The sequence below is a fragment of the Spermophilus citellus genome, assembly GCF_964194105.1.
Source record: "Spermophilus citellus genome assembly, chromosome: 7".
Classification (NCBI taxonomy): Eukaryota; Metazoa; Chordata; class Mammalia; order Rodentia; family Sciuridae; genus Spermophilus; species Spermophilus citellus.
In genome coordinates, this window is record NC_138188.1 from 79370355 (window position 1) to 79386316 (window position 15962).

Here is a 15962-nt window from a genome sequence, read left to right on the forward strand (position 1 = left end):
GAAATGGAACATTAAAGGAACACAATTACATAAATGAATCAGAGAATAACTTTCAGTTTTCTTTAATAATAAGAATTCTGTGAAGTTGAATAATTAAAGGAAGAGATGAAAAAATTCATATAACTAATAAATTCTAAACATGCATTCAACAAAGTGCTGCATATATTGATGTTCTAAAAATACTTGAGTATGTTCCCTTTATCTAGTTTTCAGAACATGTACAGAGAAAAGTGAAAATTTCACAAGTACATTAAATAAATTCATTATAAAGTGAAGAATGATGGGATAAAGTAAAATAAGTACTGGAAAAGAGTTCAAAATAGTTTTAGTGTAAAAGTTATATGTATGAAGGAGCAAATTATTTTTAGGTTTCCCAAATCATCTGATTGATAATACACCTAATTTATCTCATTGACAATATAATTTTATACATTTCAGACCTTTCCATTCTTCTGTCCTTATCTGCTTAACTTCTAGAAATTATTGATGACATTGGTTCCTTACCTGGTGGTTTCTGGCAAGCGAAATTTTAAATATAAGACAACCCCTGCAAAATGCTCTGCCAAATAAAGCAATTCATAATTTTTGTCAAGGTTTAGGGGCAGGCAAACTGGAACTGCCTAGAAGAAAACAAACAAACAAACAAACAACAACAACAAAAATGCATAAATCTTCCTTGGAGTTTATGCAGGTTGTGTGTCTTTTCTCAGGTTCCTAATGTATCCTGTTATACACTTAAATTAAAAATACCTTTGGTAATAATAAAGCAGTATCTTTCACTTTCTTCAATATACCCTCCAAGAATCTATGTGATCTTGTTCAAATTTGAATTATTCAATGTTTGTAACTCTAACTTTCTCTCTTTGATATTTCCTTTGCAAATCTCAGGGTTAAACACAATCTTTTTCTTTAAGTACCAACATGTACCTCTTTAATTAACTGTTAGGTATGATGCCTTCATGAACTAAATCTGAAGATTATTTTTATTTAGAGTTGAACATAGGTGGAAAAATGAATGTACCAACAAACAGCATCTCATTCATTCACTCATCATTTTTTAAGCAAACGCATTCTGAGCAAGAACGTGCTATCTAGACAGTAAAGGGAAATATTGAAAAGCCTGCAAAGAATAAACATGAGGTATCATCTTAGTCCCCAAGGAAGTCACAAGAAAGTGATTTAGAGTTAAATGTCTTACCAAGTACTTGTTTTCAAAGAATGAAAACAAATGCTAAAATGGAAAATTTCTTAGGATAAGTTCTTGGACACATATAAGGATATTTTGAGGAAAACTGCAAACATAGCCCTCTGTTAAATACAGGCCAGAAATAACATTTCATTTCCTCTATTTCAAGACAGATGGTGATATGTAACTAAAGCAAATATTGAAATAATAAGCAACTAAGTTACAAAATAAAATATTCACACAGCATAACATTTTAATAAAGTAATACTGAAGTTACTACATTTGGCAACTAGCTTACCTTATTTTTCTTTACCAAGTAGGTAGCATGATATTGAATGTTATGCTTTTCTGGACATATAATCCTTGTCTTGGCAATATATAAAGAGGTATATGTATATACTCCTTATTTGGGAATTTAAAATAGTCTGCCATATATATGTATATATAAAACCTTTGCATGTTTAAAAAAATGGTGCTAAGATTGAAAGGATCACTAACATACAATCCTTACTTAGGAAAATAAAAAGAGTTTTGGATGTTGGCCTGTTTATTTCAATAAAGGAAAAACTAAAACCTACCTGAAAATTCAATTCCTGGGTCAATTATGCATTAAATCTGAATGACTAAAAGCAAGTTTGAGAGACACAGATTAACAAAATTAGGCTCTAAAATTTGACGTATGTAAATCCTACTAAATCCTATACTGACCTGAAAGTTTAAGAGCACTCTTACAAGTACTAAGACACCTTAAGCATGATCAAACTTGCCAGAGTAGAACTCAGAAAGGTAGACATTAGAAAATGTTTTCACTAAAATTTATGCAAGATATTTCTTCATATAAAAAGTACTAATCTTAGCTTTTCTTAGTTTTTTAAGTATGCATATAGTTTGAACTTTGTAAATGCACAGGCTACACTCTAAGTGCCCCTTTTTTAATGTAGCCACTAATTATTCCCAATTTTTATGACTTACATGATCACAATGAGCTAACAGATTGTGACTTACAGCCTGCTTAGATCTACAATTATTACTGAACATCTGTATTTTGCTGACTTACCTCAGTTATATGGAAATAAGTGCTTGGCTCTCTCATTTTAGTAAAGAGGTAAGAAGTTTAGCATTGTAAATGTTTACCTCACAACTCTTCTGATCCTGGGCAAGTTTGAATCCTTTCTTCCCATCACAATAGCAAGAGTAGCTGCCAGGGTAATTGACACAAAGTTGAGCACACATGTTCTCAGAGCATTCATCTATATCTAGGGTAAAAAAAGAACACAAACCTTACAATTTCCTAAATGACCAATCCAACAGGCAGATTTTAGTATGAGATAATCAATGACAACAGATCTTTAGAGAAAGAAATTCCTATGACATCAAGTCTTAAAACACTGGGTCTGGAAATTTAAATGAGTTATAAGTGTAAGGTTTACTTGTGCACTTGAAACAACAAATCTAGTAATTAGTAACTAATAATAGTGTAACAATTATACCAATTTCCTGATTTTGAATTTGAAGAAAAAAATTATTGAGGGTCTCAACTGTCTTATCTGATTATATGAATGATATTGAGATTAGCTCCCAATTCTTTGCTTTGAAGAAAAGAAAGGAGAAGAAAGGGAATGGAGGTGAAGATAGGGAAGCAAAGGAAAGACAGAAGAGGGAACAGTAAAAAAAGAAAAAATGCCTTTTAACTAACTGCACATTAAAGCAATGGGGATTAAATGACAGTATCAAGAACATTTGACTACTTATAATAATTAATGGGAGTAATACATTTAAGCACATACCTTTATTTCTTCTTATCTTTTTTTTTTAAATTAACATTGCTATGATATTATCTCACATATTGTGTGGTTTTTGGTCTGGTCCCTAACCTCAGTGACATTTTGGAAAAAATCATTGTTGAAATTTGTAATATTGTGCTTAAACTAAAGTTCACTTCAAGGCTGGCTACATAAAAATCCTTAATATTTTCATTGGGTACAAAATTCTCAAATTCAGTGTATCATTTAAGGTCTCAAAAAAGGCTTCACAGTGGATCCACAAAATTAGTGCTCCCTCTAATTGTGTATTATATGATTAACTTTACATATATGAATAGTTATTTACAAATCATTCCTTTTAAGAAAGTATCTCTCATTCATTGACTAATGCAATTATGTAGGTGTTGAAGTAGGCTAAAAATAAACCTTGAAATTCCTAGGGTGTACCACAGTAATTATCATCTGAAGTGAAGCATAATAATGGTGTATGTAAGGATGGGGGTGTTTTGGTGAGTGAGTACATGAGGAGGTAGGACACTGAAATTTTAAGAGAAGCATATTTGTTGAAAAAAGTCTATTCTAAAATTATTATTTATTTAGGTAACTAATAAGAGGGATATTTTTGTTCAATATTACAAAATTTATGTTTGGAGTGATAAAAACATTTTGGAAACAGTGGTGACGAGTGCACAACAGTGTGAATGTAACTAATGTCACTGAAATAAAAACTTAAAAAAGTGGTTACAAGGAGCTGGGTACCGTGGTGCATGCCTGTAAATCCCAGCAATTTAAGATACTGAGGCAGAAAGATAACAAGTTTGAGGCCAGCTTTAGCAATTTTAAGCAGGGCCTAAGCAATTTAGCCACACTCTATCTCAAAAAAATGTGTGTGGGGGGTGGAGGGATGGGGATGTAGCTCTGTGGTAAAGCACCCCTGGGTTCAATTCCAATCCCCCCATAAAAGTGGTTAAAAAGAAATATTATATATAATACTATATAAACATTATATATAATATTATATATAATATTTCTTTATATATATAATATTTATAAATATAATATTATATACACTATTTCTTTTTAACCACACACACACATATATATATATATATATATATATATATATATATAGAGAGAGAGAGAGAGAGAGAGAGAGAGAGAAAGAGAAAGAGAGAACTTGCTCCCTCCCCCCAATATATATATGTACATTGCACAATTGAAAAATTATTTTTTATTTGATCGGTTTTATCCATGATATTAAATTCATCTTAAAATTTTAAAAATTTTGAAGGAAGGTGTGAAATTATTTGTTTATCATGATAAAATTTAAAAAACCCTCTAATATATATATATTTATTTATTTTTTATTAGTTGTTCAAAACATTACAAAGTTCTTGACATATCATATTTAATACATTTGATTCAAGCAGGTTATGAACTCCCATTTTTACCCTATATACATAATGCAGAAGCTACCTAAGGCACACATGGCAAGACCTGTACAGACAAAGGAAGGAGAAGCAACTCGCAGGGGCTAGCTCAAATCCATGGACAATGACATTACTGATCAATATTTCTCAAGTTTCTAGAGCTAGGGTCTCATTTATTTATGATAATAGTTTCACTTAGAATTAATGATTTATATATGCCTGAAAGCTTGGAATAAAACCTAAGGTTTTTAACCAGTGTCACTGTTTCAGTCTCATGGAAAAAATCATCCAACTGTTTAAAGGCAGTTTAAACTTCTGTCTCTCTTTTGTATACATGCGTTTTTGCTTTCAGGCTGAAATTTTCTTTATCTTCAAATATTATTTAAGTGATGTTAAAATATGTTTATCTTGCTTTTATTGTACATGGAGGTCTCCAACTCATATGTAGTTTTAAGAGCCAAATAGAGTGCATCATATTAAAACTAAAGACCATGCATCTTAGATAATTTTATTCTGGGAAGAAAGCCAATGATCACCAAATTGACCAAGCTAAATTAAAAAGTAAATAATAGGAGTGCTACTGTCAAATAAAACCAGTGTTATTGAATATCAGCTCAAGATTCAAGCCCACCCTCTCCACCAGCAGCCTTGATACCACCACCATTCTACCTTCACAAGAAGCTGATTTAGGACTGTATCTGTAACCTTCAGGGCATTCACATTCAAAGTCTCCTGGGAGGTTCTTGCACACAGCTGTGCCACAAACATTTGGCTTCAAGGAACATTCATCCACATCTATAAATTAAAACAATAAATTAAAAATAAAAAACATTTTTCCAATAGCAGAATATGCCGAAAAACAACCCTCAATTTGTGTTTCCTGAATCTAATTTATACAATGAGATCACAGACTAACTTTGGAACAACAAAATATTAAATCAATCATCACATTTTAACTCACTAAATATGATTTGTTTATATAAATTCATAAGAAATTTGATTGATATTTGACATGTTTATTTATCATTACATAAAAATAAAGAGGGATTTAGTTGGACTGGGGATATGGCTCAAGCGGTAAAGTGCTCACCTGGCATGTGCCAGGCACTGGGTTTGATCCTCAGCACCACATAAAAATAAAATAATGATGTTGTGTCTACTGAAAACTGAAAAATAAATATTAAAAAAAACACACACTCTTTCTCTCTCTCTCTCTCTCTTAAAAAAAAGAGGGATTTAGTCATTTTCTTACCTTCCAGGTTAAGGTATAAAAATAAATAAATAAATAAGAGACTCAACTATTTCTTAATAGTTTTCACGGATACAACTAAATACAAGTTTCTGAGACATGGTCTTGAAAGTATCTTCATTTCTTAGTATCACAAATATAAAATATGAGACTGCTTATCTGTTTTAGCTTCTTGGGAAATAGACATCTAATCTGTTCACTATAATTGTTGCCTGAAGTATTCAACAATGAATCACATTTAAAATGGGATTGAGGGAGGTCTCAAAGTATTCATAAAGCTGCTGTTAATCTAATACAAATTTTAGTGTCAAATTAATATTCCAAAAATTTCAGATGCATTTATTATATTACATGGTAAAGTAGGAGATAAAATATGGACTGTAACTAATTACTAGATAAGTTTTTACTTAGGAGGAAAATGAAACAAGTGACAGAAAAAGTCTGATGGAGATGTAAGTATTAGTGAAATTTTCTCACCTGTACTTATTGGAGAAAGACAAATTCAAAATTGAAAATGTATTTTATATTCTAAAAATTGTCAGGATTTTTTTTCCAAAGAAGAATAATTAAAACTTCAGACTTTATTTAAAATAATTGCACAAAAATAATGGAATCAATACCTTGTGGTAAGGGAATTTTTCTATATTTGACTATATCAATGTCAATATTCTGAGTGTGACATTGTACTATAATATTAAAGATGTTACCAATGATAGAAATTGGCTAAAAGATACTTGTGATCTCTATTATTTCTTACAACTTAATGTGAAACTTTAACTACTTTTAAATAAAATTCTAAAGAAGAATTAAAGTTCATATCTTTAAAAAAAAAGCAAAAACATACAAGTAAAATTATTTTGTTTGAGTATTACTGAAAGGAAACACACAGATCAATTGAATTTAGGTTATAATGCTCAGCTTTTATGATTTTACACTGAGTTTTATTTTTTCACACTTAGGCAATTACTGGCAACTTGATCCCAAGCATTTCCACATCTTGGCAAATGTTCCACTGAAATAGTTTTATACATATTTTTCTAAAAGCTCAGTACTTTATTATGAATGTATCATGGGATAAGGACTATGTAAGTGAAAAATATAAAAACATATGTTCTGGTCAACAGGGACATTCTTATTTTTTAAAGGAGTTTTTATAAGTATGTGTGTGTTTGTGTGTGTGTGTGTGTGTGTGTGTTAATTCAGTGGATACAAATTAAATACATTTTAATTTTAAAAAGTCACGTTATTTAAAAGAACAGTCTAGTATTTATAGGTAAAAATAGGAGTGGGTCCTATTTATACAATGAGCATGGTTTCTAGAAATTATGATGGTTTTCTAATGAGACTATTATTCTAATTACCTGAATTTTTTCATCTAGGCAGATAAGATATATCTTCACAAATTGGATAATGGTCTAGAAGAAACTGTTAGTAAACACAGTTTACTTCAGAGTAATATAACTAGACTTTAAATAATATAGCAAACTGGATAATCTAAATACTATGATGTAGTGATGGACAAATCATTTCTTGAACATGAATCCCATGTAGGAATTTACCAAAATCGATATGAATAGGGGGTTGATCAAGAAAACTTCACATTTTAGTTTACTGAAATTCTTTATTCTAAGAAGGAAGAGTAGGAGGAAGAGGAGAAAAAGAAGAAGAAAGAGAAAGCATAATAAGAAGAGGGGAAAAATTGTATTAAATGTTTCTAGTTTCTACAGATAAAATCTGGTTCCAGGCTGGGAAATTTTGGTTTTACTTAATCACATACCTAGCACAAATTAGAGCAGTTTAATGGAAGTTACAGTATACAAGAGAAAAAAGTCAAAATTTGGGGAACAGGGAAACGTGAAGAAAAACAAAACAAATATAGTAGTGAAATGTCTTGTTATAAAGCTACACTGAGAGTGATCATGTAAGTCTGAAGGAAAAAAAAAAAACTTAGGAACAATAATGTCCTCTTAAGTAGGAAAAGAGAAAGAAAACCAGATCTTCATCATTTCCAAAACCACAAATGAGGTGCAAAATAAAGGGTTTATTCTGGAAATCTTTAGAGTTACATTGGTTTATATCTCAGAAATTTGGAAAAGGAATAATAAAATTCAATGAAAGAGGTTATTAAGGATGGTTGTGGAAGTCTTTTTTATAGTTTTTATCTTTTTGAAATAAAGGGAGTAATATTAGGTAATATTTGAAAACAAAGGATACAAAATGCTTTTTACAAAGTCTGAAGCATGCAAAGATCTGCCCGGAAACCTCACTTTATAATAAATTTTTTCTATTTTGATTTATAATAAAATTATTGAAATATGCATGCATACATGAGCATCCACACAATGAGAAAATGAAAATATTCTTGTTATCAGTATTGTAAACTAAAAGGTAATCCAATAGTATCACCAGGCTTCATGGTGGATAAAATTGTACACATACTATAAACACAATGAGAGCATTTTCCAAGAATTTCCTGAGGAAATTCCTCTAGTTGAATGTTGTTCTTACACAGTAAATAAATTTTTATTCTATTTTCTTATTCTTACCTTTACAGTCTTTTTTATTTGAAAGCAATATAAAACCACTTCTACAGGAACAGTGGTAACTTCCAGGTGTATTATCACAAATCTGGCTGCAACCTCCATTTACATTTGAGGCATCTTTGCATTCATTTATATCTACAAAGGAAAAATAAATTATATTTCAAATAATATGACCTGTAGAGAACTTTTCATGTGTCCAAATCAGATGAGCTAGATTGGAAATTATACATACCAAAATCACACTTTTCTCCTTGCCAGCCTGATTTGCAAATGCAAGTGAATTCAGCTTGGCCATCTTTGCAGCTCTCATATCCTTCTTCATTACAAGGCAGAGGATTGCACTGGTCTGGAATAGCTGAAGGAAATAGACACCTATTTAATTTTTATTTCATGCCATAGTGAAATTAATTTGCCTTTCAATAGAATTTTTATATGAAGCTTATAACTAATGAAAAAATATGACTCCTTCCTTCAAATAATGCTTTTTCAAAAAAAGTGAGTCCATTATACAAACATTTATAAGTATTTTATGAAAGAACACTACTATCATATTGCAAGTATGTATAATATTTTATAACTATAATGTAGATTTTTTAAAAAACATATTGCCTTTTTTGATTCTAAAAACAATTCCATGAGTAAAGCAGACCAAAGAAACCTCTCTCAGTAGCAATGGGAAATAAGAACTTGGGACTTCCTATTTGGGCCACAATAGAATAAAAGGACTCAATTTATCTTCATGCCTTCAATAAGTAATCTCATCAAAATATATAAAATAATGGTTTCAAAGCATTGCAGAAAACTGATTCCTAAGGGAAAGTAAATTTAAAAAATAGAACTATATTCCTGTCTGGAGATGTCTGCATGCAACAGTGCAGGAGTCAATTAGAGCACTTGTCTCCCCAGGTGGAGAAGACAAATACTAAAGTTTGGGAAGGTCAAAGTAGAACTGAGAGTGGGGATACATGGAGAGAGAGGGGCAGAGACTGACTCCAGAGATCTAGGGTCCTCAGCTGAATAACGACTTGCACAGGACAATTTCCAGAGCTCACATAGGGTTAGATGTGGTTCATTTTAGACTACCCAGACATTAAAAATCTCAAGACATATATATAAGGAATCAGGTAGAAACCTCACAAGGTTGATAATCCTCTTATTAGGGTTAAATTAGTGTTATGTTTAAGGCTTCTTCCAGGATGCCTTAATCAATCTTAAAATCAAGCCACAAAAGATTTGTTTTTAACTTACTCTAAGTTACTTAGCTGAGTGTCAGACCCAAATCAAAGACTATTTGGAACAAGACAACAGAACCCAGAACTAAACAAATGAACTTATTTCTTCTTTCTTGGCAATTATGGTACCTTGCTCCTTGTTGTCCAAAGCCTAAAACCTGTTGTTCCACATATTTGACCAGTTCTATTAATTTATGGAAGAAGAGTAAATCTGATCCTATTATTCCATATTAACCCTAACTGGAAGTCCCAAATCCCTTTTCCTATTGCTACTGGGAATAGTATAGTTTGTTCTGTATAATATACAATCAAAAATTACTAGTCATTCAAAGAAACAAGAAAATATACCCTACAATCGAAAGAAAAATTCACTGATGAAAAATATCTAGGAATGAGAGACATTATAAAAAGCAGAAAATAAGTCAATATAACTATTATAAATGCATGCTATATGTTCTAGTAGTAAACATAAGCATGATAAAGCTATATAATAGAGTCATATAGGACTTAGAGACATGTAAAGTACAATATATGAAATGAGAAATAAATGAGATAGGTTAAAAGTAAATTATACTTAGCAGAAGAAAAAAAGGATAAATTTCAAGACACAGATATTATCCAAAATGAAAACAAATAAAAACAACAACAATAAAAACCAAAAACCCAGAGTAGCAGTAACTTGTCAACCAACATCAAGTGATCTAACATATGTGCTGTTAAAGTTCTACGACAAAAAGAGAGAGGTATGCAAAAGGGGAAAAAAAGAGTAAATATTGATAAATAACTTTGGTAAATTAATTTTCCAAATTTGATGAAAAACTATGAACCCAGAGATCAAAGAAGCTCAACAAAGCCCAAGTCAAATAAGCTTAAAAATACGATTTCAATTTAAATTAAAACCAGTGACAAAAAGAATTCTTAAAAAGGTCAGACTGTTATGTTAAGTATAAATGGTCTGTGGTCTAACACTTCCCTAAAAGACAGACTGTCAGATTAGATTAAATAGCAAGAGCCCAAAGACATTCACTTAAAATAGATTTTTACTTTTATCACAATAATAAGTTAAAAGTTACTGAATGGAAAAATAAACCATGAAAAGATTAATCAAAACATAACCCGAGTGACTATGTTAACATAAGATAATGTTGATTTTAGAATAAGAAATATTAGCAGCGAAAATACATGTTAAAAATTGTAAGACAAAAAATGTATTAAAAATTATTATAGTGCTGTTTTATATTTTCTTCATAAAATATCATAGCAAATTTTCACTATCTTAAATGATGTGCCCATTTCTTTCTTTACTTATTTGGGGTCTCTCTGCCATCATTAGACAGTGCAATGGTCCCTTGTTTCCTACACATCTTAACACCTGTGTCTCAATTCTTTGTAGTTATTTGTACAAGTTCTTCCCGTCTTTCCAATACATTCCCCTTAGCCAGAGTAAATGTCTGTTTATAAATCCATAATTAACCAATCTAACTAAAACCTAATTAATTCCAGAATTTTTAAAAATTCTCACAAAAACAAGGTATTTTGAAAAATAGTAGTAAATTAGATATTAATTTAATGATAATAGTTTGTTATCAAACCATTATTTTCCAAGCCTTTAGTAAATAGAAAAAAAAGATGAAGTATGAACTAAATACATGTGATCAGGCAAACTGTTCAACCTATGTAATGACAACCACTTTACACTAGAGAAAATGAAAATAAATATCTAGATTAATGCCAATGCTGCAAGTAAAATATCCACTGAAAAACTTCCCAATTTACATCTTGCATTTTTTCTCTTGGACTCTCAGTTGGAAAATTGGCAAATGAGAAAAATATTTTCAATTAAAATTATCACTAGGCTTTAAGCAAATTTCAGAGGCTAATTTCATCCACATAACATTTTTCACATTTATAATATTGATGCCCCAAAGTTCAAAGAGTAAATATGACTACTTTGATCTATCAATCAACTATGACATTTGGTCCATACTACATGATTGTGCAACAACAGCTAAACTAAAGCTGCTAAGAATAAAATTCCTAGTCAATGACCTAGCCCTTACTAAACAAGAACTTATTTGAGGGCTCATTTGTTGATTTTTGAACATCAGTTTATATTAACATGATAATTACTTGCAGGGTTTATATTTTGCTTTGTTTTGTTTTGGGAATCCATGGTAGAGTGCTTACCATTGATACAGCTCCTTAGGTCAGGGTAAGCATTAGATGATTGACGTGCAGCAGTGAGCAATCCAGCTCGGAAGGAGCCAAGACAAGCTGTAGAAAAAAACAAATATAATCTTAGAGCAGCCACACTTAGTTGATTTGCAATCATGGTAGAAATTATTCTAAGAGGTAAGATGTTTATGCTTTTATGGGTCACAAGATTTAGTATTCAAAATATCAACCTTAAATGTTTTCATCTATTTTTTTCTGTCAAAGTTGAGTAGAACATATTGATTAAACCAAAAGACTGTTTATAAGATTTAAGTAGTATATTAGCTTTAAGTTTCTACATTGTAAACAAGAGGAAAGGCACAGTACATTGTTATGCTGCATGATTCATGTATAAAATATTTCCACTTTCCCTGAGAAACAGATATCTAAAATATACTTTGATGAACACTGAATATTAAAACATTATAGGATACTATATAAGTGAGTTGAATAAAAACCAACACAAATGCATAACCTCTAAATTGTCAATGGTCTAAGAATATATAAGAACATGTATAATATGGGGAAAATATTTGGATGCATTTTTAAATTCAAAGTTCTTCTGGTTGTTCTTCATTGAGGAGTATTAGAGGTGAAAAGTAATCAAGTTGCCACAAAAGAAAATGGGTCTGGCATATTCTTGATGTCTCCTCTCCACTTGAGGGGATGAACTACTACTGTTTAAGCTGAATCAGGGAGGTAGAATTCTATAACAAGGTTTTTTTAAAAAAAATTTTTGTACTTGTAGATGGACAGAATGCCTTTATTTTATCTGTTAATTTTTATGTGGTGCTGAGGATCGAACCCAGTGCCTCACGCATGCTAGGTAAGCGCTCTACCATGAGCTACAGCCCCAACCCTATAGCAAGGCTTTTACTACCAAAGTTTACTGATTGAGAAATTTGTTTTTGCTTCTTGTGGGAGATTATTCTGTGCTGATGCATTTTTTTTCACAGCTATTCATCAAAACATTGTATGACATAATGGATGTAATTTAGTTCAATTCCTCCATAACATCTGAAATTTCTCTTTTGTTAGTATTAAATGAATATCATCAACTACCCTACCAACAAGAAGATGCAAACTCATTCTTTCACTTGATAAACAATCCATTTCAAAATTTATGTTATTAACATCATGATTTAATTCAGTTTAAAAGTTGAAATCCAGGACACTGAGCATTTCTTTTATGCTGTATCTGCTTTCAGGAATATTTGAAAACAAATCTTACTGACATGTTCCCTTTAGGTACTTTGAGGATCAGGATCCACTGACCATGAAGTTTTTCTTAAAAGGTTCCTGTCAGTCAAGTCCTAAGACAGCACTGCTGATAAATATAGGTTTTCTAAGTCTTTGAGAAAGATGTTCAGAAGAGATAGAAAATCTGCAGAATGATTTAAAAGGACTATCAGCTCTCACAAACTCAGCTTCTTTGTTATCAACTTCCTTCATTATTACCAAGACTGCTGCTTCTGTGTGTTCTTCCTATTCAGTTCTTGCTACATTCCTATGCCAGCTGGGTGATTTCTAACTGCATCTTTCCATCATTATCCTATGATATTTTATACCTGAGATAACATTTTTCCAAAAGACTTTTTTGCTTCTATTACAATTGTTTTTGCCGTGTAGATAAGTTGGGTTTTGCTCAGATTGTTGAATTTCTGGTTTATATCTTCTACCAAAAACTAACCATATCCCCATACCTGTATAGGTTCTCCTTTTGACCTCATTTATATTCATAATCACTTCACTAGTCCTTCAGACTGTTTGAATCCTTCCTTCAGAAGGAGTTTTATTGGACCAATTGCAAAGTGAATAAAATCTTGGGAAACATCTGGAATGTCCGATTCTAGCTTCCTGTCTTACACAAGGTAGTATGAAATTAATTTCCTAGTTTCTGACTGGAAGATATTTCTGACACTTGGAACATCATGCTGTGGTTGAGATATCCAGCCTTCACTATGTCAAGTGATAACACTCTTATTGGACAGCCATTTGAATTTTTAATTTCATTATGACTGAAGATATGTTCATTACAAACCATTAAGGGAATCCAAAAGACATGGTAGTTAATTTGTATCTTGCTGCACTGTCCTGCTAGAATAACTTACAAATATTTGTGCCAAAATTTCCATTGTTGTTTAACTTTTGTTTTCAAAGGGGTCCAGGTGTAACTCTGTCAATAAAGCATTACCATTTCTGGGAATCATGGGTGTTATGATTAAGTCAACAGGAATTAGTGTTTCTGGTTGCTGAAGGTAACTTCTAATGTTACATAGAGACTAAAACAATATTTGTATAATTGCTTAATATCACAAAGCAGGCACACTTCATTCCTTTTGTTCTGACTACCACTCTGTGAAGTTAATATAGCAACCTGACATTTATTGCTAGTAAACTATGAAAAAATAGCTGAGAAAACAAAAATAAAACACTTAGGGACTTTAACTAGGGGTTATTTAGTGCCAAAAATATACTTCCTAATAACCACTGAAGGCATTTTATACATCAATGCATTGTTCAGATAGTCAACAACTTACTATAAAAGATGGTGCTTTGGTTATCTTTTGTTGAACAACAAATCATCTCCCAAATGAGGAGCTTAAATAATCAGTATTTTGCTCATGATTTGTGAATCAACTATTTGAAAAGGGTTTTAGAGGCTGTTTTTGGAAGCTCTGCAGCACATGGAGGCAGTCAGGGCAGTTGGAACTGGGTGAAAAGCCTTTCCAAGATGGTTATTTACTCTTGTGTCAGACAACTTGTGCTCCTCAGCACTTTCTCTCCATCTGCTATATCATGTGTCAGGGCCTCTCCTCATTGTTGACTTTCTTTTAGCATGCTGGTCTCAAAGTCCCACTTCTTTCATGATGGCTAGCTTTCAAGAAGGAGAATGCAGAAACTGCTAGGTCATTGTACTCACTTTTACTAAGGGGCATTGTACTCACTTGTACTATATTCTATTGATCAAAGCCATCCTAGGGTCCACCCAAGGATTAAAGGGTGGGGAGATGAAATATACTTCTTGATAAGGAGGTGGCCAAAGACATTTCAGATGAATGTGTTAGAATGGGACAGATTTTTGCATCATGTTTGAAAAATTCAATTCATCACATATAGATTTAATGGCTTATTTGAAGTCAGTATGCATTTAAGTTTCCTATTGCTGTTATGAAAAATCATCACGAACTTAATAGCTTTAAGCAATACAAAATTATTTTATTTCAGTTATGTGTATCAGAAATCTAAAATAACCCTCTCCTCAGTCTATACCTAAAGGAATTAAAAACAGCATACTACAGGACACAGACACATCAATGTTTATAGCAGCACAATTCACAATAGCTAAACCGTGGAACCAACCTAGATGCCTTTCAACAGATGAATGGATAAAAAAAATATGGCATATATACACAATGGAATATTACTTAGCATTAAAAGAGAATAAAATCATGGCATTTGCAGGTAACTGTAGGTAACTCCATCTGGAGTTTGGAAGACGATGCTAAGTGAAGTTAGCCAATTCCAAAAAAACAAATGCTGAATGTTTTCTTTGATATAAGGAGGCTGATTCATAGTGGGATAGGGAGGGGGAGCATGGGAGGAATAGATGAACTCTAGATAGGGCAGAGGGGTTGGAGGGTAAGGGATAGAGCATGGGGTAATTAATGATGGTTGAATGTGATGATCATTACTATTCAAAGTACATGTATGAAGACACGAATTGGTGTGAATATACTATGTATACAACCAAAGATATGAAAAATCGGGCTCTATATATGTATATATCGTTGTCATATATAAATAAAAAATTTACATAAAAAAGTCTAAAAGGAAAGTGTCAGAAGAGGTTCGTTCCTTCTGGAGACTTCAAGGAAATGAATTCCTTGCCTTTTTCAGCTTCAAGAGGCCATCAGCATTCCTTCCTCATTGTCCCATCCTTGTATCACTCCCAATTCTAGCTCCATCATCTCATATTCTACTATTGACTCTGATCTCCTACACTTTTTTATAATGATTTGCTGCATTATGGGATCCCCTTCAATAAACCTGGATAAAATACTCAGTTCAAAATCCTTAGTCACATCTGTAAAGTTCCTTTTGCATATAAGGTACCATCATGTGTTCTGAGGATTAGGACATGGATACCTTTGGAGAGTCATTATTCTATCTACTATGGGGGGTTATAATATTTTCCATTGAAATAATATCTTCCATCAGGTGGTCTGTCTGAAGCCCTAAGAAATCTAAGCAGTTTTAGGTCTTGTAGGTGCTTCCCTTTGGGTCATACATTCCTTCTTATGAATCACCCACTCCCAATCACCAAAGGAAGAAAAAAATAGCT

General features: G+C 31.8%; 1 protein-coding gene across 2 annotated transcripts in view; it reads right to left on the reverse strand.

The window, feature by feature from the left end:
• Nucleotides 1-15962, reverse strand: part of PROS1 (protein S) — a 96861-nt gene that overhangs the window by 35164 nt on the left and 45735 nt on the right. For both annotated transcript variants that reach the window (XM_081302246.1, XM_081302247.1), the window contains exons 4-9: nucleotides 11591-11677; nucleotides 8404-8526; nucleotides 8175-8306; nucleotides 5049-5174; nucleotides 2321-2442; nucleotides 505-620 (exon numbers count right to left, since the gene is read on the reverse strand). In XM_081302246.1, coding sequence (XP_081158372.1) covers nucleotides 505-620; nucleotides 2321-2442; nucleotides 5049-5174; nucleotides 8175-8306; nucleotides 8404-8526; nucleotides 11591-11677 — 706 coding nt within the window. The remainder of the gene's footprint in view (nucleotides 1-504; nucleotides 621-2320; nucleotides 2443-5048; nucleotides 5175-8174; nucleotides 8307-8403; nucleotides 8527-11590; nucleotides 11678-15962) is intronic.